The 25843-nt window shown below is 42.6% G+C and overlaps 1 protein-coding gene across 5 annotated transcripts in view; it reads left to right on the forward strand.

Moving 5' to 3' along the window:
• VGLL4 (vestigial like family member 4) overlaps positions 1-23700 on the forward strand; it is a 117113-nt gene extending 93413 nt beyond the window's left edge. For 3 of the 5 annotated variants that reach the window (XM_040407003.1, XM_040406999.1, XM_040407001.1), the window contains 5 exons: positions 8505-8694; positions 18758-18977; positions 19085-19147; positions 21806-21929; positions 22386-23700. In XM_040407003.1, coding sequence (XP_040262937.1) covers positions 8505-8694; positions 18758-18977; positions 19085-19147; positions 21806-21929; positions 22386-22654 — 866 coding nt within the window. In that variant the 3' untranslated portion in view covers positions 22655-23700. The remainder of the gene's footprint in view (positions 1-8504; positions 8695-18757; positions 18978-19084; positions 19148-21805; positions 21930-22385) is intronic. The other 2 variants (XM_040407002.1, XM_040407004.1) reach the window with 1 other exon arrangement.
• Positions 23701-25843: the final 2143 nt, after the last annotated feature.

Consider the following 25843-nt stretch of genomic DNA (forward strand, 5'->3'; position numbering starts at 1 on the left):
TTGTTGGACAAATAATGGTCAGATTCCCATTTTTGGCCATTATCCATTTGAAGACACAATCACTAAGTAAATCTAAGGAGAAAAATAAAGCAAAGCTGTGGATCCTGTCTGCAGAGGTCCTTCATCAAAGGCGCAGATTAAATGGAGTGTAAAAATACCAGTAATTATTTCAGCTGAGAAGTACTTTAAACTTTTGATCTCAATGTCTACCCTGGAAACATAACCCCATCGTGCCATTAATGTTTGAAGTTCAGAGAGGAATAACAGCTTATTGGCTTTGATCATGGCTCCTCAGAACAAGTCTTCCTTTTCATCTCCACCACTTTGTGAAGTGACAGGGGAAACTGCCTGCAAAGGGTCAAACTTCTGAAATACGCTCCGCACAGCAGAGCAGCACAGTGATGGTTCTGTTACTAGGATGTGGTATCAATAATGTCATATTCATTAAAATAAGGGGCTGTTTGGTATAGAAGCCCTTTCTTTTAGTCCTTTTTGGAACATGCATGTTCAGGTTGCATTAGCTAATGTTGAGAGATTTGAGTTTGTATCAGCTCTAAAGGACTTTGAAATCTACGGGGCATTTTATCGTTCCTTGTGGAGGATGGGGGAGCAAGTGAGCAAATGCCCGCGATTGGTATCTCCCTTGACAAGTGCCATTGGGGACAAGTTATATACACCTTATATATGGTCGATCGTACCACACAAAAATCTGCAGGTTTGGCCAACATAGATCTAATGTGAGTTCTTTGGGATTTTGATATTGATGGCCTATCTTCAGGATAGATCATCTATATCGGTAAGGATGTGACTCCCAGCACCCCCGCTGATCAGCTGTTTGAACAAGCAGCGGCACTCTTTGAGTGCTTAGGCCTCCTCCGAGCCCATGTGATGTCATGTCCATCGGTCACGTGGCCTAGGAGAAGCTCATTCCCATTCAAGTGAATGAGGGCTGAGCTGCAGTACCAAGAACAGCTGCTATTCAATGAACAGCTCTGTGCTCGGTGAGCTGTGAGGAGGCCACAACACTCACTGGAGCTCTGGTGAGCGCCATGGCTTCCTCAAGCAGCTGATCGGCAGGGGTGCTAGGAGTTGAACCCCCTGTGATCTCATATTGATGACCTATCCTGAGGATACGCCATAAATATCAAAATCATGGAAAAAGGCTATATTCGGATGTGACTGATCTGTTACTGTCCATTTCATCACGATGGGGCTTCCACAAATCCATATTTGCCACCAAAGCAACCCCATTCAAATGAATGAAAGTTTTTCAGTCTCAAAAATTTCTGTAACAGATCTGCCACATTCAGGTAGGAAACATCGGAATAAAATTTAGAACTTGTGAATCTATGGAAAATAATGCCATAAACATGGTTGTAATTAATGTATTTTGTTCCTAACTCCATTAGATACGGTGAGAAAGTAATACTATTCATGAGAATATGACCTGGTCAGTCTGTTGCAACAAGTGACATCACAGTGATGTCATCAGTTCAGTCTGTACATGTTGCATAAGATGCTATACATGAGTGAAATCCTATGAAATGGAAGCATTTACGCCAACAACTGGCTCTGGATTGTGTCTGAGCAGAGATGGGTGTCATCCATACGTCATTTCCATATTAATGTAAAGTTTGAGGAGTATGCTGAATGTGTGTTACTGAGAGCATTACATTCCAGTAACATACATGAACATACTCAGAAGTACAGCTTTGCCGAGGATTTTTAGGTATTTGTGGCAGGTTCTAACATGCTAGAAGGATCACTTTGACGACGTCTGGACACTTTGTTCTGCACTAAATCCTTTTTCATAAAGAGCCATGATGTATGTAGATAGGCCCAAGCATGCCGACATAATCTTCTTGCTGACTAGAAACATTCAAAATACATGTTAAGAGTTGTCATAGCTGTAAATATTGCAGCTCAGGATGTGGTTTACAAAGTGTGATGTCCTAAACTTGATGGAAATGCAGAAAATCTGAGTGTTCTTCTCATGTCAGCCATGTTCCATTTCTGAACATGTCTAATGAATTGTATGTTGAACATAGTGGAACTTGGCCTGGTCACCTCTCTGGTAGTCATTTAATGACCAAAGGTCAATGAGCAATCACCTATACAGCTGTTAAGTATAAGGCTTGACCAGTCAATCGCCCAAATAAAATCTTACCCGAGGTCAAGAGATGGCAAGATCTTGGAGGTTCTCCTGGACTGCTTCCTCCAGGGCATGATCTGCATGGATTGGTGCTCTGTATATACGAAATGGGGATATATATATATATATATATATATTTATACAGGGATGGTAGGATCATGACATAGTTCTATGTAGGCGCTAAGCGTAACCTCCTCTGTGAAGAGTAGGTCTGGAGGACCTCCAATATCTCCATCTGTTGACATCAGGAAAATAAAAACAAACGATTGGGGACATGAGATATATTATATCGCAGTATTCATAGGTTGGCATTTTTGCATGTGTAGATCTGATGGAATATTCTGTGTGGGAACTGTTATTTGCATTCCTCCCTTGGTAGTAGAGCCATTCCCTTCCAAAGAGAGGAGATAATGACTTGCTGATATCTGGCCATTAAGGCCTCGGTCACATCTCCGTCAAGCAGATCAGACAGAGAACAGCCTGCTGGATTTCGCTGTATCCAGGATTGCCAGATTCTATAGTTCCACCACTGGATCCCCCTTGACTGTAATGAGGTTTGGTGGTGATCTGCCACTTTCCGGCATTAATACCGGGTTTGGGGCGGACAAAAAACGTTGCATGCATCTGTTTTTTTGTACAGCCGACAGTTGGAATTTTTGCCAGTTCAGGCAGCCAGATCTGCTTGATGGACATGTGAACGAGGCTTAAGATCTTGATACTCTTTGATTTGCTTTCCTTTAGTTGCTTAGAATTTGAATAGGATACACCATTTCTTGTATGAGAGAACATGCCTTGATTACAATTTCTGGTAATATCACCCTGTTTTGGAATGTGGAAAGGGAGGGAGTATTTGGGTTACTGAAAATTAATTGTTGGCCCTACTGTGACTTTTGCCCTACAATGAGACCTTGTCCCTACTGATGGAGATGCTGCCATCGAATTGCCAGATAACTCCACAGCGTATCTTATTCCGTATAGGCAATAACAAGACGTGTGAGTTTTAGTAAATTTGTAGGATTCAGCTGGCCCAGAATTCCAGATGATCCTTTGGTGGACTCTGGCTCTGATGTGATCATATCTTGGACAACCCATTCTATGGTTAACAGCAAAATGGGTGACTTTCTGCAAAGGGTTATGGATTGTCTTGGATTATTTTACGACTGACCAATTCTGTTTTATTGATGGTATGAGCGGTGTGTACTATTAAAGCACAGTTTATAAGGCAATTAAAAGTGGATATGCACATGTTCTGTATTGCTGGAGGGTGAACCCTTCGAATAATTTCTTCTGAGGGAGCCAAAAAAAATTGATAAACCATGTCAGTCTGTACTGTAGCCCCTGTTGCCAGACAGCCATCTAGATTTCCTGACTGCCAGGACACTTGTTTCTGGAGCACAGCAAATCGCTATGTAATTGACCATTGAACGTGAAGATCTAGTTGACACCAATGGGCTGTGTCTGCCGTTTGCTGAGCAGTGGCGTAAAAATTTTTGGGCTGTCGCGTGGCAGGCCGTACAGTTTAGAAATGAGGAATAATTTTAGTGGAAAACTCTGGTTTTAGCCGAAGTTACCATGTAGTCATACCTGTGTCCTGTGTCTCATCATGACTGATGTGACAGCAGATGGCTTCATGTTTACATGATTCTTTACCTCATGTACCTTATATTTCCAGACCGACAGGTGGTTGTTCTCCAAATGTCTACATGGAGTTGAAAATAAGTACTTTGCACAACCCTGGGGAATTTCTGACCTGCCATAAGGGTGTTACCAAGATTGTCATATCTAACAGTAAACTGCAGGAAATAGATGTGAAGCAACCCTAAGGGGGTTGTAAGATGTATAGAATGCCTCTGTGTCTGGAAAAACCCTAAATGTTGTTCACACGTATTCACTTGAATGAGGAAGAACTGCAATACCAAGAATACACACTGAAGACCTGTCCTTAGGATAGGCCATCAACGTGATATTAGTGAGCTTGTTATGGTGGCCATGCTCCTTAGATATCTGTTGGACAAGTGTGCATATGTTCTCAACAGGAAGAGGGGAAGAAGTCACTGGTCAAAACCTGACTGCACTTATTTTCGGTGAGAACAAAGGATTGGGCATGTTGAACTTCAACTGCCCAATACCTCTTTCCCATGACTATTGTGAACCTCCATACACTGGCCCAATGCCTCTTTCCCGGGCACCTCCATACAGATAACGCTGGAATCTATGGGTTCTGATGACAGTCATCTAATGTATATGGCAGTCCCTTCGAGTGTATTTCCAGATACAGTGGCACATCCCTACATCTGTGTGGTTGTGCCTGGTACCACAGGCCATCCTCCTGGCAACCCCGTAAGGATTTTCCTATTTTGTAGTCCTTTGTTTTGTCAACACTTGTGTAAAGTGCTTTCCTATAAAAACGCGTAGTCACGGATCCAAACAATGATTACCTATCATCCTGTAATATCTGCCGTCCCCACAGTGTATAACAGACACTTTTTTTTATAGGAGTCCTGCTAGTTTTAAAACATGCTTACAACTAAGCCTTCCCTTTTATTACTGTCCCAAGCCCGATATTTTATGTGTAGACCTAAGATGTTGAGAGCAATGTAAAGTTTTGCTTATTACATAACTTTTCAGTTACTCATTGATCGTAGACTCGGAGGGTAAAGACTGGCAATGTCACTGCTGCATTATGGGATTCCCTTATCACCTAGTGCTTGGGTGACCTGTAATAAACTTGGAAATAACCTTCATTACCTGATAATAGTAAGCTACTTTCTTCAGTGCCAACAGAGTATGAGCACAATCCTGTCACAGGGTAGGCAAAAGTGTTACAAGTTGCTTACTGGGAACAGGTGATGTCATTGACAGGTCCATCGATGATGTCATCAGTCTACTGCTCCATTTTATTCTCTTGGGGATTTGGGTAGAACCAATTTTTATGATTCTGCTACATAAACTAACAAATCTGATCGCTTGGTCCAACCATTCTTCTTCCTTTGCACTTGTTTTCATAGTCGCCTCCTAGTATTTATCTCATTGTGGTTGCTTTAGTGTGTATGTGTATGTACTTGTATGAGCTGCATTAGATTAGGCTGAGATAAGCCCCATGGGAACTTGAAGTGACCCCATGCACACATGTGCTGAAAAACACACGTGACTGTACTTTTATCACAGTGTTCATTGTTCCAGTGGGAAGTGGTTAATCCAAGGCTAATTGATGGCGGAGGGATAGATTCTGGAAGAGCATGGTACAAGATTAGAGCATAGTGAACCGGTTTGTACACAGCAACAGAATAGTGCTCCTTGTGGCCAAATGTGCTTATTAACAATAAACCTGACTTCTCTCCTGCTTTTGGATATCAGTACATAATCTCAGTGAGCTATGCCCTTTTAAAATTGTCCATTCTCTTGTAATAGTCCATTTTCGTGAATGTTAACATGACCTTTATTTCTGTACATGGAGTTTGGTGCATTTTTTTCGTGCTGCAATCTAGGTAGAATCTGCCTCCTCTTGTTTTCCAATGGGAAATTCAGGCCACAGTTTTTCTAAAACCACATCGTAGAAAAAAAAAAAAAAACAGCCTATGACTTCTTGGCTTGGAAACCTGCAGAAGCCATGACTGGTGTCTGCATCTGGATTAGGTCTAATTCCGTGGGCAGACCCAAGAAATATAAACTGCAAAACTGCAGCAGTTATCAGAGTTCCAACCTCCGTCAGCCACGCGTTCCGTGGCACCTACATGCTGGATTTTTACGACATGTATTTTTTTAGCATGTGAGCATACCCAAAGCTACATTTACTTTTGAGTGGACATGTGGGTGAACTATTGAAATACCCTGAAGGGTCTATCTGGGATTTTCATATTGATGGCCTATCATCAGGATGGGTAGTTAGCAGTATGATTATTGTCTGGGGTCTGACACCAGGGATCCTCGCTGATTAGCGGTTTGAAGAGGCTCTGACGCTCCAGAAGAGCTTAGGCCTCTTCCTAGGCCATGTGACATCATGTTCATCAGTCACATGGTCTTGGCGCTGCTTAGTCCTATTAAAGTCAATGGGGCAGAGCTGCGTTACCAAGCACAGCCACCATCAACTGAACAGTGCTGTGTTTGGTAAGCTGCGAGTAGGTTGCTGCGCTCATTGGAGCTATTTTGAATGCTGTGGCTTCCTCAAACTGCTGATCGGTTTAGGGATGCCATCAATATGAAAAGGCCATGAATATGAAAATCCCGTAAAAACAAAAAACCTGTAAAGGGGTTGTCCCAAGATATTTATTTATTTATTAGGGGAAAAACACTTAAACTCGCCTTTCCAGCTCCTTCCTATCCAGCACCGCTGCTCCTCCACAAGTTGCAGCAGCCAGTGCCATTTCTTTTGGCTGCGGAGGTGACCATGGGTGTAAATTCTGGTCCACAGTTACAGTACGAGGAGCATCTCTGGAGCAATACTGTCCACAATAAAAGAATCCATGGAGATTGGATATCCACTTATGAGCGCTTATATGTACTCGCCTTTCCAGCTCCTTCCGATCCAGCGCCACTGATCCTCCCTTCTCACAGGCCAGTTCCATTTGTTTTGGCTGTAGGGTTGGTTAAGAGTGTAAATTCTGATCCACAGTTACAGTACGAAGAGCAGCTCTGGAGCAATACAGTCCAAACTAAAAGCATCCATGGTCATTGGATAAACTCTTATGCAAACTTGTATATTGTATTATTTGCTTTAATTAGTCACGCTTCTGCTTTATGCACTGCGTGTGCCTCATCACACACCGCGATCGGACTAATTGAGTAGAGTGGGAGTCGTGATTTATCGACCATTTCCCTTACTACTGCTCAGTGTGGAGGCCGCTTATACTCACAACGGAAGAATTAGAAATCCACTTATTCTGTGCATGTTAGATAATATTCTTACACCCTAGTACAGTCTGTTAATTGTCACTGCACACAATAAAGAGAAGAAAATCAATATATGTCTGGTGAAACATGCGGCTAAATGAGGAAAGCTTTATCGAGCAGCCAGCATACAAGGTTTTATTCACCGTCCCTGCCGCATTGAGATGGAAAGTTCCAGTTTGTTATCTGTGCCAGATCTTAAACCCCAGCCCTGCAGCGTATTCTGGGTCACTTCACTTCTTAATTCCCTGTGCCGGCTGGCATCCTGCAGATTCTTATGGTGGCTGTAGAAAGGGGTTTTCTAAGGCCGGCACAGTAAGAGAACGGCTTGAAATTCTTTCTGGAACCATTAGTGGCCCTTTTAAAGGGAAAGTGGCATAAACACAATCATCCTGCTTGCCAAAAATGCGTGCATGCTGGGCATTGTTTATTTATTTGAGGAGAGGAGCGTATGTATCCTCCCTTATTTTTGAAGGTACCTGATTGTATGTTCTAGTGACCTATTGGGGTATTTGATCTCCAAACTGTCTTGTATATGATATTATCACAGCTCACCTGAACTATTGCAACAATGGAAACTTTTCCCGTAGTAATTTATGAACTTAAAGGGGTTGTCTGGTTGGTATTTTTTTTTTTTAAAGGGTCAAAATTGCTTATAAAAAATAAAGGAAATCCTACTTGCCTCCACTATCTCTCACCGATCCCATGCACTGGCCCATTATCAACCTGGAGGTGGGGAGGGACTACAGCCAGCATCGTTAGTTACCACAGTCTCACTATCCAATCAGTGCTGAGAGTTTCAGACTGTGTAGGGACACACACCCAGTTGGACCTTCACTGCAAACTGCTAGTATTTCAATTATGGCCCATTATCAACCTGGAGGTGGGGAGAGACTACAGCCAGCATCGTTAGTTACCATAGTCTCGCTATCCATTCTGTGCTGCCAGTTTCAGACTGTGTAGGGACACACACCCAGTTGGACCTTCACTGCAAACTGCTAGTATTTCAATTATGGCCCATGCACTGGCCTATTATCAACCTGGAGGTGGGGAGAGAGTACAGCCAGCATAGTTAGTTACCATAGTCTCGCTATCCATTCTGTGCTGCCAGTTTCAGACTGTGTAGGGACACACACCCAGTTGGACCTTCACTGCAAACTGCTAGTATTTCAATTATAACGGCTAGCAGGAATAATAAAGTAATAGGACATCACAGAGTCATAATAGATGCTCCAGAATTGTTATTACATGGGGAATGTAAGTAGTTACTAAAACAGACGTCAGAAGAGGTGACAGGGCCTCTTTAAAACCACAGCAGGGGTCACTGCTGTTACAGCTGGTTGTTGAACCTTTTAGTCAGTGACCAAAAGAAAACTGTTTACTAATCATTAACAGGTTATTGGTTCTTTATTTTTATTATTATTTTTTTTCATTCAACTAATATACCCATGTGTCACTTTTACAGGAGAAGCGGCGTTACGGAGTGAACACAGAATGCAACCCCTTGCGATGCCTACTGCACTCACCAATCATCGGACGGGCCCACCGCCTATTAGCCCCAGTAAGAGGAGGTACAGCATGGACCAAGGAGATGATGAACTAGACTGTGAAAATGACCATGTCTCAAAAATGAGCCGGATGTTTCACCCTCACTTGTAAGTGCCTCATTAATAATCTTTTTGTGCCTTTTTTTCCCCCCTATTGATTCTAAATAATGTGAGGGAACGAAAACCGTAAGCGTATGCTTGATGTCCGATATACAGCATGCAGTCTGTGGAGCTTGTCAGGGTTCGTATTTTCAAGGTCATGAGACCAGAGTAGCAGTGAGCTCTGTACTGGCTTCATTCTGGGCATGGCGCTAATGTGTCACGTAGTAGCTCTGAGGTTGTGGAGGTTATAGAATTTTATATAGTCTTTCGGTATGCTATTATTTGTTTATATAGAGCCGTTTTTATGAACTTATGTTTTTGGCAGTAGAAATAGAAGTTTAGCCAGCAGTTTTGTGGCTCTCGTGCAGGAACAATGGACGTCTTGGTGCTTTTGACGGCACGTTGTCTTACCGAAATTAGAACAAGGTTTTGGGATTAGGATCTTCAAAAGCCTTAAGTAATATTTTGGACATGGATGATTATAAAAAGAAAATTCCCCTCCTCAAAAATGCTAGTTTCGTTACTGTACATTGAGGAGAATTTTTGCAGAGGCAGAAACAAGTCCCATCCGCTCCTCCTCTCGGATACTGTGGCCTAGTTCTGTGTCTGGTATCACTTACCCAGTAAGAGTATCCTGCACCAAATGTCACCCTGGCCTGTTTTAAGGCCCACCGGCCTCCCCTCCCTCTTCTCCTTCCAGGGTGGGAGCACAGCTGCTCCGCTGACACAAGGAGACCCTGCAGTTGTCACCAGTGACATCTCCATGGATGAATAAAGCCACCCAACAAATGGCTAGTGCAGGAGAAGATGTCACGTTGCCTGTGAACGTATCTTTGTCTTGCTGGCATGGAGCTGGATGTCAAGATGCCGCTCATTCCTTTATGAAGGAAGCGATCAGAGGTCATTTGATAACTGAGAACTGTGCTTGGCTGTCTGAGATCCAAGCAGAGAGCTACATTCCAGGCATTCTTCGGCTTCTGGCCTGCTCACATCCATCATAGGACAGGCAATGTTTTATTTATCCTCAAATAAATCATGGCAGTGTTATTCACAGACTGGGCCGGCAGTCTGCAGCCCAGGAATGTGTTACAAATTGGCTAGCCAGAGCTCAAGGTAGCGAAACAATAAGGGCTCAGAACCAAGAGAGTCAGCCGTATTTAGATTTTGTGCTTCTACGCAACTGTTGACATTCCTCCGCCATGTGTCTCTGTCCAAGGAAACAAGAAATGGGCGAGAAGAGGGTTAATGGAACAGTAACTCTTTACTACTACATTGCACAGCACTTGGGGACCCTTTTATTATTTCGTCTCCATTCTTTTGCACCAGTTTTTCCTAATACACATGCAGCGGGGTCCTGGCGCCTCTCTATAATCATATTTCCCTTTGCGTGAGCCATGCATATTTTTTATTTTATTAGTTTTTAAACATTTTGTTCTCTGCAGTGTTCTCATAGGCACAGTGCAGACTATAGTAGTAACCACACACACACACACACACACACACACACACACCAGAGACTATAGTAGTAACCACACACACACACACACACACACACACACCAGAGACTATAGTAGTAACACTAACCACACACACACACACACACACACACACACACACACACCAGAGACTATAGTAGTAACCACACACACACACACACACCAGAGACTATAGTAGTAACCACACACACACACACACACACACACACCAGAGACTATAGTAGTAACCACACACACACACACACACACACACACACACACACACACCAGAGACTATAGTAGTAACCACACACACACACACACACACACACACACACACACCAGAGACTATAGTAGTAACCACACACACACACACACACCAGAGACTATAGTAGTAACCACACACACACACACACACACACACACACACACCAGAGACTATAGTAGTAACCACACACACACACCAGCCTCCTTAACAAGCTGGTTATGGTTTTGTTCTCGGCACAGTGGAGCCTATAGCAGTGCCCCCACACACACCTCGCCCACACACCAGCCTCTTTTGCAAGCTGGTTATGGTTTTGTTCTCGGCAGTGGGATCATCAGCACAGTGGAGACTTTAGTAGTACCCCTCTCCACACCAACCTCCTTAGCCAGCTATTTATGGCTTTGTTATTGGCAGTGGGCTCATTGGCACAGTGGAAACTGTAGTAGTACCGCCACCAACCTTCTTGGCCATCTTGTTATGGTTTTGTTCTCGACAGTACATTCATAGGCACAGTGGAGACCATAGGAGTTACCCCCTTCCTTCTTGGCCATCTTGTTATGGTTTTGTTCTCGACAGTACATTCATAGGCACAGTAGAGACTATAGTAGTAACCCCCCTCCCCCCAACCTTCTTAGCCAGCTGGTTATGCCCACCTTTCCCGCAGGCAAGGCATTTTCAAAGCGCCCGCTGGCATGTCCATTTGATTTACGATAGTCAGCATTGCGTCCCTCCACCGCACATTATATTAGTGAACTTGCCCTATGTAGCGAGCGCGCCCTACAAATAATAATGTAGGTATTTGGGATCATTCAGTTTTTGCTTCTAAGTTGCGTGTGAGCCGATGTTCTTTTAGTCATTTTACCCAATGACTGCAGCAGGTAAATATGAATTTTGCCATTTGCTGCAGCTGAGAAGTACCGGTATTTTATTACAGAGAATGGAACGGGGCCTTTGCCACCCTATACCCTTAGCTCGACACTAACTCTATTTTTGTATTCGCCTGCTTTATATTTAGCACCCTGTCGTTTAGTCATTTTTTTCCCCTGGCCTAAAAATATTTCATGTGATATGACACGGACAATGTCTCCTTGCCAGTATTTATGTGGTGTCGTATGAACGCATTGTAGGGAACCTCTTCATTTTACAGGAGTTTATAGGCAACACAGCTGTATCATCTTTTCCCATGTTTTGTATGCGTTTGTCAGACCCATGCAAATTTGAGGCCAGTCTTACTTTATTTGCATGAAGCCAGAGGCAATTTTGCAACTGTTGAGTTTCCTTAATTCTCCCGGGCGTCCGTCACAATCCAGTAGAAGTGAATGTGAAAACTTGCCCACGTACATTGGTTCTTGTTCTCTGTGCGTGTTGGAAGCCGCAAAAATGCACCTTCATCCCATCTTTATGTTGCATAAAGATATGTTTTTATCAACCCTAATGCAAGAATATTGAATATGTATCTATGTAGCATATCTTTTGTACATTGCTGATGTAGTTTCACATTACTTTCCCTGGTTACCCACTTTTGATCCATTGGGTCATCCCACTAAAACATTGATTTGACGTCTGCATGTATAACCAATGCCTCATAATATCCCTGTTGGATTTCCCATCTACCTCCTACAGCCCAAAATGTTTATATAATTAGACCTTTCTGTTTTTTTTTTATAGATTTTTTTTTTTTAACATGCATGTGAGCAATGTACTGTAGTTTTATAGGTTATTTTTTGTTTCTTCACAGATTTTCATGTCATTGTTATAAGACAATCCATCCCCAGTCCTTTATTTTGATGCATAGCTCATTTCTGATTGCTGTGTCGCAGCTCTGCAGACACAAGACAAGCACTAATGAAGCACTGTCCCTTTAAATAGAGGTCTGAGGCCTGACCTGCAGTTGTGTGGTTTTCTTGTTTGTCAGACTGGAGCCATTTTCTCATTTTTACAGTTCAACTGAAAACAAAGGGCCCCTTATCCTTCCCAAACGCTCTGCTTTTAGGGCTGACATCAGCCTTTTCCCAGCAGGCAGTGTTGCAGAATTAAGAGTCCTCTCACAGATCAGGGAATAGGTCACGCACCCTTTTCTGCTGGCAGTTCCCTGCGTGCCGCGTCTGCCAAGAACAACAGTGGCAACAAAGCCCATCTCCACTTCTATGCCCCAATACTGTACAGGAGACTTGTGCCTCTATGGTTTTTGTACAGTGAGCCTACAGATGTGTGCAAAACCATATGACCTCCTCACTCATTTCCTTGTCTCTAAGATTTTTATGTTACAAGTAAAGCTGTGTCTAAAGTCGCAGGTGGACGCCACTGCACATCCAGAGGTTTGGACTCTAGAAAAGAGCAAAAAGATTTTCCTGGCTGGAAATTCTGGTATTTGTCCAATGCCGTATTTATGTGTCGGGCGATGCTGAAACATGTCACCTGATGTCTTGGCTTACAACAGAAGAAGAAGCTGAATGCACAGCCTTAGTTCTTCCTCTGGTTACAAATGTTCGGATGAGTCCTGATTAATAAATAGAAGTAAAAAGTCAGTGCTGTATAAATGATAGGAAATACTGTAAGTCCATCAAACATTTAAAAAAAAGTAAGAAAAATTGTTTTCGAGATTAGACTGGCTCAAGGAAGCCGGCAAGAAATAAGACTCTTCAATCGCTTCTGCATGTACTGTGATGTGAATTCAGATATGGCTGTATCTCGGAAAGTGAGATGGAGCCTTATGTGTCAAACCTTTCTTGAAAGGAGTCAGAATTCAGGATTTGTGTGACTTATCAGGACAAGACCCGTTTTCCTTGAAGACCGTTTTTTATGTATGGAACTGACAAAGATTTTTTTTTTTAGGACAGATGTACCGCTCCGTATGCCAAACAGAATTGGACATATGCTCCATCTGCCTTGGCAAGGTACACGGCTGTTGGTGACTAGGCTTCAATCTACTGAACAGGGCCAGGTTGCACCTGAGCTTGTTAATGCCAATTTTTTTCAACAGTATAGAGGCAGAGGACTTTTCTAAAATCAGTCATATGGTGCATGACTGCAATGTAATTCCCTTTGCGATGAGGTCTAGAAACTATTTGCTGGTGCCAACATTCATATAGTGTACTAAAAGGGGTTATGCGATCCTGTAAACACCCCCAAAATGACCGGATACAGAACATACCTGGTCCCTGAAGCTTGTGCCCCCCCCAGATCCCTGCACGGCCGCCACTGAATCTTGTGATCTGCATGATGGGGAGACGTAGCGGTAGCCGTGCAGGGATTCAGAGGGACGCAGGCATCAGGTAAGTATGTTCTGTGTGAGGGACCCAGGCATTTCGGGGGATGTTTACAGGATCAGATAATTATTCACTAGACACAAAAAGGGTATAAACATCTTTTCAACCATGTTTGGTTCCGAAAGTCAAGCACCTGGGGGTGGAATGAAGCACCTTCCCATCGTTTTGTTTCTACAGCTATCATGAAGTCAATGGGTCTCCATGGTAACAGATGACAAACCCTGAATAGTTTACTCCTACAGTCAGATTTTCTTCCATTTGTCCTCTGCTTTATTAGAATGTATGTTTTGTACAAGATGTACAAAACGGATAGAAGGGAGCCTGGCGAGGCTGGCACAATCAGACTATACAGGGTTTGCTTGTTGTCTTTTACCATAGAGACAGATAGGTATTCATGGGAGCTGTAGAAACAAAATTGTAGGAAATTCTTAATTGCAACCTATGCCAAATTTGCTTGATTTTTGTTTTAGACTAATTGAGGCTATTAAAAAAAATAAATGGCTGTGATAGTGTATATAGCTTTTTACCCAGTTAGAAGCACCCAGCAGTGCCCGCACCAAGCCATTTTGCACACCTGCAGCACTATTATGTAGGTATAGCTACACCATTGTCTTAAAGGGATTGTCTGGTTTCTAAAAGAAACCAGATAAGCCTAAGGATCTACCTGTCACAAAGAACTGGTAAGTGCTTACCTGACAGATCCCTCACTGCTTCTCCAGTTCTCCCGGCTGGGATCTCTTTACCTGGCCGCAGTGGTGATGTCACGTTGACAACATGTTTCCACTGCAGCCAATCACTGGTATCAGTGGTTAGTGATTGGCGGCAGCAGTCATGTGTTGTTGACGTGACAATGGAGCTCCACCAGGAGAACCTGAGCGGTACTTGCAAGTTCTTTATTGAAGGTGGATCTCGAGGGTTGTCCGGTTGCTTCCTGAAACCGGACAACCCCTTTGAAGAATGAAGCTCCATATTGTCAGGAAAGAGAGAGAACAGACCAAAGAAAGAAGAATGAATAACCAGAATATCCAAAAAATTAAAGCTGATTTTATTTTTCACTTCATAAATCTTGTATCTAGCACCGTAACACAACGCTGTCATTCCTCCAGGCAGTTCATTTGTGCGCTGTAGTTGAGCCCAGTAACCTTCAGCACATTGTCAATATTTCATGCTGAATTGCTGGTAATGGCCTAACACTCGCCTACTCCTAATGTTTTGGATGTGTATAATACCCTGAACGAACCATGAGAAACCAGGTTTGGAAAGGGGGGGGAGGAAAATTACCTTCCCTGGAATTGGAGGAACCTGCATTCAGGCTGTAATGAAAGAGTCTCATAAATTGAAGTTTTCATTTAGCACATTTCCCAGATGTTTCCTGAGGTTCGTCATATGTAACGTTTACTAGAAAGTTGGACTCCTGGGAAGATGGTTGTTGTGGAGACTGTTGCTACAGACATTCATTCTTGGGAAATTTTTGGAACGGCTTCCGCTTCGCTCTCTACTTTTAATAAATTCGACTTGCACGCACTAGAAGGAATGAACAGAAATCTGGCTGTAATAAAGAGAAATGTATACGGGGACTTGGGTTTAGTCTTTCAGAGTCTATTAGCCAAAGCAAATAGTTTTGGTGCTTCTTGGCTCAACATCCTTTTGAGCAGGAGGATCCCTCTAAAATGATGGGGTTGTAACTGTAGGAGGCGCAGGTAGGTGATTTCACCAGCTTGAGAAGACTCAGGACCAGGACTTACAGGACATTCCTCTGATGTTGTCTTCGACCTGAATTTACAGACGGGATCCAATTCACTAGTGTGGATACCTTCCATGTGCATTCCGGTTTTCTCACTCCCATCAATAGAAAGGGCTATTCTCATCCACAACACGGACAAGAATGGTGGAATGGCCGCACGTACCTGCAAATGATGTGGATGTGTCCATGGCCCCATAGAAATGCATGGGGTCAGTGTGATAATACCACAAGAACAAAAGGTTCCAATGCATTTTGTGTATCGATCTCTGTTTGCTGTCAGTGAGCAGAAACTTTTATTTGCATTCAGTGCAGAAAACCCGTCCTGTTTGTAGCCCACTGATGCTGAAGAGTGGCTGGAAGAAGAAATGCACTGTAACAAGCCGCACAGCTGTGTGAGCAACACATACGCAGTGAAGATTACATTCAGGGCTGCTAGAGGGGCCATTCACACAGTAGATTTCCCCCCCCCCCCGAATTTTGGTGTGGCTGCCATGTAGTGTCTGCTTTCTATTGTTTTCAATGGGGTCCAGCGGGAAGGCTGTAGTGTCTATGCCGGGACAGCCTGCTGGAGTTCTCTGCCGCAGATGTGAAAGTAGCTGCAAGCAGGTGCGCAGCATTTAAAGTGAACAACGGTGACAGAACCCGCCATGGTATAAATCTGCCCAGTGAACGGCCTCCTCAGGGGTTGTTGCACGAGTATTTGTCAGTCACCGAAAGGACCGCCTACTGGACACCAAGCATAGACAGAACAGAGATTTGCTTGACTAAATGATAAGTTAGACTGGATCTTTACTCAAAAACTATATATCAATCTGCTCAGCTCCTCCTGCTCTATAACATGTGGCGGCAGATTGCCCTGCGTTTTGTTGCAAGTAAAAAAATAAATAATAATCCATACATGCTGATTCCCTGCTGCTCCCATCTAGTTCCTGGATTCCTATTGTGTCCCTGTGGACACAAGAAATATGACCGCTCAGCCGACTGCTGTCTACAGGGCTGACCCACTTTGGCCAGTGAGCCATGACGAGAGGGACATGGGAAGCATTGGAAAGGGATCAACATGGAATCTTGACCTGAACTACATTATAAACCTCAACATCTTGAAGCTGACCTCCATAGTTCTTTACAAAAAAATTTTTTTTTTCAATTATTGGCACATTTATACTTGTGCTTGTGGTGTATATCTGTGGAAAATCTTTGCACTCCTAACTTGAATAGCTTCACAGTTATTTTTTTTTTATATAGGATAGGCAGAAGCAGTTATGGGCATATAACTATAGATTTTGGATAACTGGATGATGAAAGGACTGATGACACAAGGAATCAGTTAAGGTCCGTTTACATAAGCTGACAATCGGGGCAGTGTTCTAGAAGAGATGTTCCTAGGGCCACTCGTTCCTGAGAATTGCTCTGTGTAAAAGTGCCGTTGATCACCTGATCGAATACTGAACGGTTCGACATTTCACCAGCGCACAGGGCTGGCAGACAGATGCGAGCGCTGCCTGGCCCTGTCAATCAGGACTTGGAGGGAAGCGACAAAGGCGGGAGAACGAAGCCCCTAGGAGCAGGAACAACGCCCCCCTTGCTCCTTGAGGCTAATTAGCATATTATAACAGTTAGATTTCTGGCATAACAGGGGCATAGATAAAAGTAGGAATAGGCTACCGGTAGTTAGGTTTAGCTGACATTAGCACATCACTAATGTCAGCTTGCTTAATGGGGTTAAATCTGGTGACAGAAACCCTTTAGTTATTTTTCATGTGTGTCATGAATCGTCAGAGATCACCTATAATTTAATTGGGGGGGGGGGGGGGGGGGGAGTAACTTTAACAGCTACGGATTTCCCTTCCTTTTCTCAAAAGTAAGGGTTAAACATAAAAACCTTGTGCATCACTGATGGTGAAGTCTCAGCTGCTCCTCCATCCTGTTATGAGGCATTGGAGGAGACTTTTACTTTGACATGGTGCTCACCAGCCCATTTGTGCAGAGCGGAGAGCTTGCCAAGTTTGTGAGGCCCAAGGCTCTCTGGTGGGAGGACGCTGGGTTGTCTCCATGCTCTTTGGCAATGATTAAAGTGAGGTTAGTATTATAAAAAAGCCTTTCATTTCATTCCCTTATCCTATATTCTTTTTTTAATTTTTTTTATTTCATCCCAGATGGCAATTTCATATTCTCATCTGCAGTTAATTTAAACCGTGAGACAGCAAACTGAGATTAGTGTCCTGTTTATATGGGAGTAACGTATACAGCAGCAAACCTGATAACATATTCGTATCGTAAAGGGTTTTTTCAACTTTAGGAAGAAAAAAAATTTGTGACCATCATGAACCGGATAAAAAAAAAATATAAAAAAATAAAAATAAAAAACTCAGCGGTTATGTGCCACTTTGGGACACATCACCACTAAATGGATGAAGTTGGGAAGGAGTCCTGTGCACATGATCAGAACTGGTGGGTTTGGCCAACTTTTGTCTTGCGTGTTTGGTCAGCTTAGTTTCCATGGAGCCGTGCTCGCCAAACGAAGATCTAAATTTCCAATATTTCCTAGGCTTGGACTAAGATCTGACCAGATTTGTTTTGTTAAGATGGAAATTTGCTATCTTCACAATAGGCTTTTCGTTAGAGGACATTTAGATTGCCCATACACTTTAGTTAGCCGAACCTGCCAATTTCAGCAGGACCAACTGGCTAGTATGTATGAGGGGTGACCAGACTTGCCACTAACAGCAAATGTCTGGGGAAATAAGAGTCGGCATTTTGGATCCCAACACTCCCAGTACTTTGTTTCCATGGAAGATAAGCCACGGCCAAAGTGTCTGGCAGAGGATTATTCCCCGCACCCTGTTGAAATAATCATGTCTGCTCAGCTGAAAATGTGAGAAGAATGGATTTGTCCCAAATGAGGGTTACAGCAAATCTTTCACTGTAAAAATGCAGGCATGTTATAAAGCAGGAGATGCTGAGCAGATTAATATATTGTATATTTGTGGGGAAAAATTCTGTAGAACTTGTCATATATTTATTTAAATCTCTGCGCGTTCTTAGGAGTCCAGTGGGCGGTACTACTCGCTAATTGACAGCTTTCTCTAAGGGAGTGTACATGCAGAGATAGCTGTCAATCACTCAGTAGGACTGCCCACTGGACTCCTTAGTGAGTCACTGAGGGTCCAGCATCTTAGCAACTGTTCCTGAGCCTGGTATTACAAGTCCTACAGCTGAGCCTATGTAAACACTAAAGAAGCACCTATGAATCGACCTACTATTTGTAGTATTTTAATTGAGGACTTCATGTATATATTTTTTTCTCTCTCTGTAGAACCAAGGGTTTTAATGGAGATTACAGAAAAGATCCACGGGACCGAAGTCGCAGCCCAATAGAAAGAGCAGCAGCTCCCACGATGGGTTTACATGCAAGTCATATGTATTCTTCAATTCCACCTGTCAGTATGGATCAACCTCTGGCACTCACCAAAAACAGCGACTTGTCCAGAAGTTTGGGATTGACACAAAGTATGAGCCCCGTGGAACGACAGCAGGTAATAAACGTCTCCGTTTTCATGCTCTTTAGGTTTTCCGATGTGACATGTGCTTTCAGCCATATGCTTCTCCATTAGTGGTGTAATTAATGCACATTGTGGCACAGGGACCTAAGGAGATGTGGACCATCAGACTGTACCCCTTGGAGCCCACCAAAACTAACGGAACGGTAGGTTGAGCATGCTCATTGCCACTCTATTATCCCTGTGGGCATTGCAAAGCTAGCCAAGTGTAGCCTGCACCTATGTCTGAAACCCCCATAGAGATGACTGGAGTGGCAGTTTGCATGGCCGGCCTGATGCTCAGTTCATTTTGGAGGGGTCACAGGGTCCCCATTCTTGTGATCTGTGGGGGTCCCTGCAGTAGGAACACCAATGATCTAACAGTTATCCCCTATCCTGTGGCTAACAGATAACCTGTAACAATAGGAATATGCCTTTTATATATAAATAAATACTTGTCTTAATGGTGTAGGAGGGGATGTATTGTACCACTGGAATTTGTACAGTAATGTTGGATATCTAAGACAATGGTGGTCTCTTGTGATATATAACTAATACATAGTAAGGCCAGGTTTACATCTGCAGTGGAGGTTTTGGCAACAAAAAAAGACCTAATAAAACGTAATGCAGATTTATGGAGTCCATCAGAATACTGGTATTCTTGCCTGATCTGCCATTTCTGGTATTCTCTTCCTTATACATCCATCTGAACCTAGCCTAAATCACTTTTATGCTTACATTGTACAGTCAGGACGTTTCCTCAGACACAGGAATGACATTAAGAAGACCGTTTAATACATGCCTCTCATTATATTTCATGCCTCTCTCCAGGGGCTGAGTGGGAAAAAAAAAATACAATACATGTTGTAGGTGGGTCCAAGCTGACGGAAGGCATCGCCATTACATGTAGGCAGGGGCCGGCAATACTGTAGTGCAGAACAAGATACCGCCCCAGCAGAACCAAAAACTACTAAATACTGCCGTGCGTGCCACAGTATGAAACCATAATTGTCCTGAGGGCGTTGATGCAGTTGAATTTAGGAAGGACCTACAGCCGCCGGCCAGAAGCACAAGTGCCTGATGCTCCTACGATAATAAATGATGAGGGCATGAGATCTTTATGTACCTGCCTGGTGGCCATTAGAAGTGCTTAGGTGGCCCCCGGGAAACTTCCCTGTAGGGTCTATGGCCAGTCCGCCCCTCTCTCTATCTCAGGGGACTGCTGGTCTGTGCATTACATGAACAGCCTGTTGGTTTCAGTGTGCTGTATTTGCCTGTTGGTGGCACTTCATGATGCAGATTTATAGTTGGTCCCTTGGGTTCTCAGCAATGAGAGGACGTTCAAACAAAAATGAAATTGCAAAAAGTGGCCCAAACCCTTTAAGAGGCGTCTCACAACACTGTGCACATCGGTTTATATGGAGAAGGTGATCTACTGTTAGTTATGTACACTGAATGCATTTGCCCTTTAAACTGCTAGATGTTTAGAAGACTCATAACCTCCGAATACAATGGTACCAGGTGTCTTGCAGGCGCATTTTCCATTGCACAATCTTTACTTGGAACGTGCGCCTGAGATGTTTTGCCGAGTTGTTTTTTTTCTCGTATAAGGAGCGCAGTGAAATGGACTTGGTGTTTTAGGGATTAGGGCTCTATATTTAGCTTGCACCATTAGGCAGAGAAAACAATCCTGGTATGTTTTCTGATTAAATCACATTTCTATTAAAGAAAGTTGGGATTACAGTAAGCGCTGGCAGTTTTATCAGGGAACGTGTTCCGTGGATCACAGCCATGGTACGGTCCTATCGAACGTGGGGTTAGTATTCCTATAGTTCTCTATGTTCTGACGTGTAGGGAAGAGAAGCATCGCGCAGGGCAACTGAATGCATACTGTATGAATACATCCATATTGATGAAAGTATAAGAAATCAGGAATTTTGTAAAGGGATTTTCCAGGGTCCGACTATTGATTGCCATCAATAACAGATCGGTGAGGGATGACTCTTGGCGACCCCACCGATCAGCCTTGGACCCCTTCATTCTTTACATTGTCTACCTTTCTAGTGGTGGTGTGGCGTATTGCAGCTTTGTCCTATTCAGTTAAACAGACCGATGTAAACAATAGAGGCCCCATTTATCTGATACAGATTTGCCATCTATATTCTAATCTTGGGAAAACCCCTTTAAAATGCATCTGTCAGCAGCTTTGTACCTATGACACTGGCTGACCTGTTACATGTGCAATTGGCAGCTGAAGACATCTGTGTTGGTCCCATCTTCATATGTGTCCTCATTACTGAGAAAAATGAAGTTTTAATATATGCAAATGAGCCTATAGGAGCAACGGGGGCATTGCCGCTACACCTAGAGGCTCTGCTCTCTCTGCAACCGCCGTGGCCTCTCCAAAGTGATTGACAGATCCAGGCTTGATTACGTTTTCGGTGCCTGGCCCTGTTAATCAAAGTGCAGAGGGCGCAGCAGCTGCAGAGAGAGCAGAGCTTCTAGGTGTAATGATAACGCCCCCGTTGCTCCTAGAGGCTAATTTTCATATAGTAACACATAATTTTTCTCACCAAAAAGATCACATATGAACATGGGACAAACACAGATTCAGCTGCCACGTACACATACAACAGGTCAGCCAGTGTCATAGATACAAATCTGCTGACAGATGCCCTTTAATGTTCAAGATCAGTACTTTACCTGTATATAGAAAGCAGTCTTGTCACTGAGTGGTGATTTTACCACTATCCCATGAGTTTACATACTTTAATGAACTATGACAAAACTGATGCAAGTTAATATTTCTCTTCTCTTCATCCTAGAACCGACCATCAGTGATCACATGTGCTCCAGCAAGCAACCGGAACTGCAACCTCTCTCACTGCCCAGTTGTCCATAGCGGTTGTGTTTCGGCAGTCCCGGCAAACTTCAGACGACCATCAAACAGTAAGATGTTTTTGAGTGTTTTTCTTTTTTTATTGTCCTACTTTGGCCTTCTTCTGAGTTTCTGATTTACCTTCTGTACTTTAAAAGTACTACTTGTCAGTAGAAAGTTAGTGCACCTTTGTATTAAGAGTATTAAAATATATCATAGTTTATCAACTATAATAATATTTAGGGGGGGGGGGTCATGAATGAATACTATTTCATTTTATTTTGCACATTTAGTGAACTACAGGTGGAGTTTCTTGAGCACCTTGCGAAATATTGCTTGGAATGGAACACTTTTTTTAGTGCCATATTTTCCCCATTTTCCTTTCATAACCTGATACTTGTACCTTGTTGAGTTCCACAAAGCATTTTGTTTTGCTAACTCTGCGAACAATATATTATATATTAAAACTAGAACATGGAAACCAATCCTACTTCTTGTTCTTCACACCTTTTGCTTTTTCCATCCAGCTTCAACTGCTTGTGATCCTGTGGTAGAAGAACATTTTCGCCGGAGCCTCGGCAAGAATTACAAAGAACCCGAGCCAGTAGCAAACTCTGTGTCCATCACTGGCTCGGTGGATGATCATTTTGCCAAGGCGCTAGGGGAGACCTGGCTCCAGATCAAAGCGGCCAAGGATGGAGTGTCCAGCAGCCCCGAATCTGCTTCTCGAAGAGGCCAATCTTCTCCTTCCTCTCACATGGTCAACCATAATCACTCCCCGTCTGTACTGTCATAGAGGCAATCTCTATGAGATCAGGAGCAGCTGCTTTCACTGGGCTTTGAAAAAAAAAAAATGCTAAAGATTAGTGTCAGGGGAAGGGGAGTTATTGTTTCTTTTGTGTACTTGCTTGGCACAAAGTGGATGGCCTCTAAAAAAAACCTTTTAGCAAGAACTATTGTCCTTTTGCATTGTAATGTAGCAACCTAATTTCCTGCCTCTGTTACCAAAGAACTTCTAATAGAAGCCTGCTACTCACTGACTGACCCAATACAAAACCCACTCACTGTTGCATCACACCAATTGGTTGATCCAAATGCTTTTTGCTTACCAGCTTCTAGAAATCGCGCACTTTGTGCCTTTTTTTTTTATTTTTTTTATTTACTTATGTTGTATTTTTCTCTTGAGTTTTATCTTTGTGTATATACTTGAAAAGAACTGTCATGTCTGATTTGCACTATTAAGAGAGGATTAAGACTTTGAGATGCTGAAATTCAGAAGGCAACCTGTATGGATTGAGAAGTCATCTGTCGATGCAAACATTTTGTGGCTGAACCAACAGAAGCTTTGGCTAAATGTGTCCGTACACAGATTAATAATGGGGGCTCCTGATTATCTTCCCATGACAAATAAAGATGGAGCCTATTAGACTTCAAAGTGTCCACTTCTTTTTTTGTACAGGGAGATAAGCAGCTGCCTGAGAGGTCTGGTTATGACTTGTCTCCCTTTCCATATTGAACATGTATATTTATGGGGCGGTCAGGAGACATGGCTTTAGCCAACAGCTCTACTTTGTGTCTGGCCAGCTTTAGGGAACTTTGTCCTATCTGTGGGCAGCAAACTGTGGAGCAGGGGGAGCTGAGCAGATTGATATATAGTGTTCAGTATAACTTGTATTTATTCATTTAAATCACTGCTCATTCTATGCTTAGTCGTGTGGGCATCCTACTTACTGACTGAAAGCCTTCATTGTATGAGTGTGTATACAGAGATAGCTGTCAGTCACTGAGCCACTGGACTCCTAATTTATTCATTTAAATTAGAAGTCATATAAAACTATATATATATATATATATATATATATATATATATATATATATATATATATATCTGCTCATATCTTCTTGCTTATATGATGCTGGCGGATCAGATCCCATGTTCCACGTGACAGATTCCCTTTAAGATTGCCTCCAAAACTGCCCAGTGTGGACCTGGCCAAAGATGCCTCTAGTTCCATGTGAATTGTCGGCAGCATTCTGTATATTGGCTTAGCTCTCAAAATGTGTGCATGTACCGTGTGCGTTCAACTTACTGGATGACGTAATTTAAAAGGATCCGGTCACTATGAAAATGCTTCCCAATTTATCGGCATCCTCTTACAGAGCGGGATGAGCTGAGCAGATTGATTATATAGGTTTGTTGGAAAACATTTTAAACCCCTGTTCTTTATGGGCTTAGGAGTCCACTTATTGGTAGCCTTCCCTATACCGGCATGCTCACAGAGATAGCTGTCAGTCACTGGTTAGGATCTTCTACTGGACTCCATCTATGTTACAAGTTTTACTTTTCCCACAACTATATCTCAATCTGCTCAGCTCCTCCTGCTCTAGAACCTGCTGCCTGCAGATTGGACTGCATGTTCAGCGTGACAGCTTCCCTCTGGGATTTGCTAGGTCTGGAACAGAGCGTACAGATCAGACTTTTGTTGTCTTCTGCACCTGGTCGGCAAGTCTTTCAGAAGTCCCGACACCAGGAGTCTGTGGTTTTCAGGTATAGAGGTCTGAGAGTAATAGTGCATTGCGTGCATTCTTCATGATAAAATAGCTGGTAACTATTAATTTCAAGACAAGATCAGAATACTTATTATTCTCCTCAGATTTAGTTTATTTTTTATCAGTATAGTCCTCTGACATACTTACTGCTGGTACAGTTGTACTCATGTAATATTTTATTTGCGGTAACCAGCTAGAGCCTCCGGACAGGCGTTGGTAAATCGGTTTAATTAATTCTGATGTGTGGTACAGGATGCTGTGTGTCTCTGGTAAGCAATTGCTAAGGTTGCTCCTGTTTCGTCTGTTATGTCTTTCAGTTTGACAGTCAAAAAACCATTAGATTATGATTCTCTCTCTCCCCAATATCTGTTGAATTGATGCTTCTGGAGTGAGTTGAAAGCTTTGTTCAAGTTTGCGCCACATAAGTACATTCCTTTTTTTTTTTTTTTATGCCAAAATCAGTTTTATTTCGCTAGCTGTAAATTTGCTCAAAACCTAAAAAGGATTAAATAACCCAATTTTTTTAAAAATAACTTGCTCAGCTTTAATTCCCCCCCCACCTATTTTTTAACATCCATACATTCCAGCCTCCCAGTGAAAACGTAAGGACTTTACATATATAAGTGTATATATATTTCAAATAATACACATATTACTGTTTTATCTTCACAGTGCAGGAGTGAATCTATTGGTAGATAAGTTTAGTTAGTTTGTCATGGGCTCCGTTCAGCGGTGTGTGTGGCCCCCCCCCCCTGCCCTTGTCACAAGCTGCTCCATTTAATTATATATCTTATGTTGTCACCATGCAGACGGCATACATTCAATATTAGCCCGAATTCAGACATTTCACTACTATGTTATTGGGTAGCCTATGCTTTACCGTCTGCCGTTCAATGTAGAAAGAAAATGAAAAGAAAAAAAAAACACAAACTTTTAAAAGAACACTTTTTTTTTTATATAGGTAACTTTAAGACCATCGTTACGCTGTGCGTAAAGAATGTACAGAAAAATTTGTAGGTATTTTTTTGAAGAACAATTAATTTGTTAATGATATGTAGCTATTTAATTTGCCCTTTCTTTAATTGTAATCCTACCGTTCCGTTTTTTTTTTTTTTTGGAATAAAAAAGTTGATCTTTTTTTTTTTTTTTTGATGTGTCTGTAATACAGTGATGTGCAGGTACACTTGTATTCTATAGAAACGCTGCATTACTATTGGATAGCCACTAGCATGTTTTTGCTCCAGTCTACTGAGTGATACGGAGGTGGACTCTGTGCAAGTGAACACATTGCTGTTTGTTATCCTGGACGTAGGTTTAAAAATAAAATCATGGAAGACCCTTGGACTTGGTGGGATTTTCTCCTTTTTTTTTGTAAGTGTCCTGGGTATGAAGGCAATCTGGTCACTGCAGCCATGCAGAAAATGTGACTCTCATA

Source organism: Bufo bufo, chromosome 9 (assembly GCF_905171765.1).
Source record: "Bufo bufo chromosome 9, aBufBuf1.1, whole genome shotgun sequence".
NCBI lineage: Eukaryota > Metazoa > Chordata > Amphibia > Anura > Bufonidae > Bufo > Bufo bufo.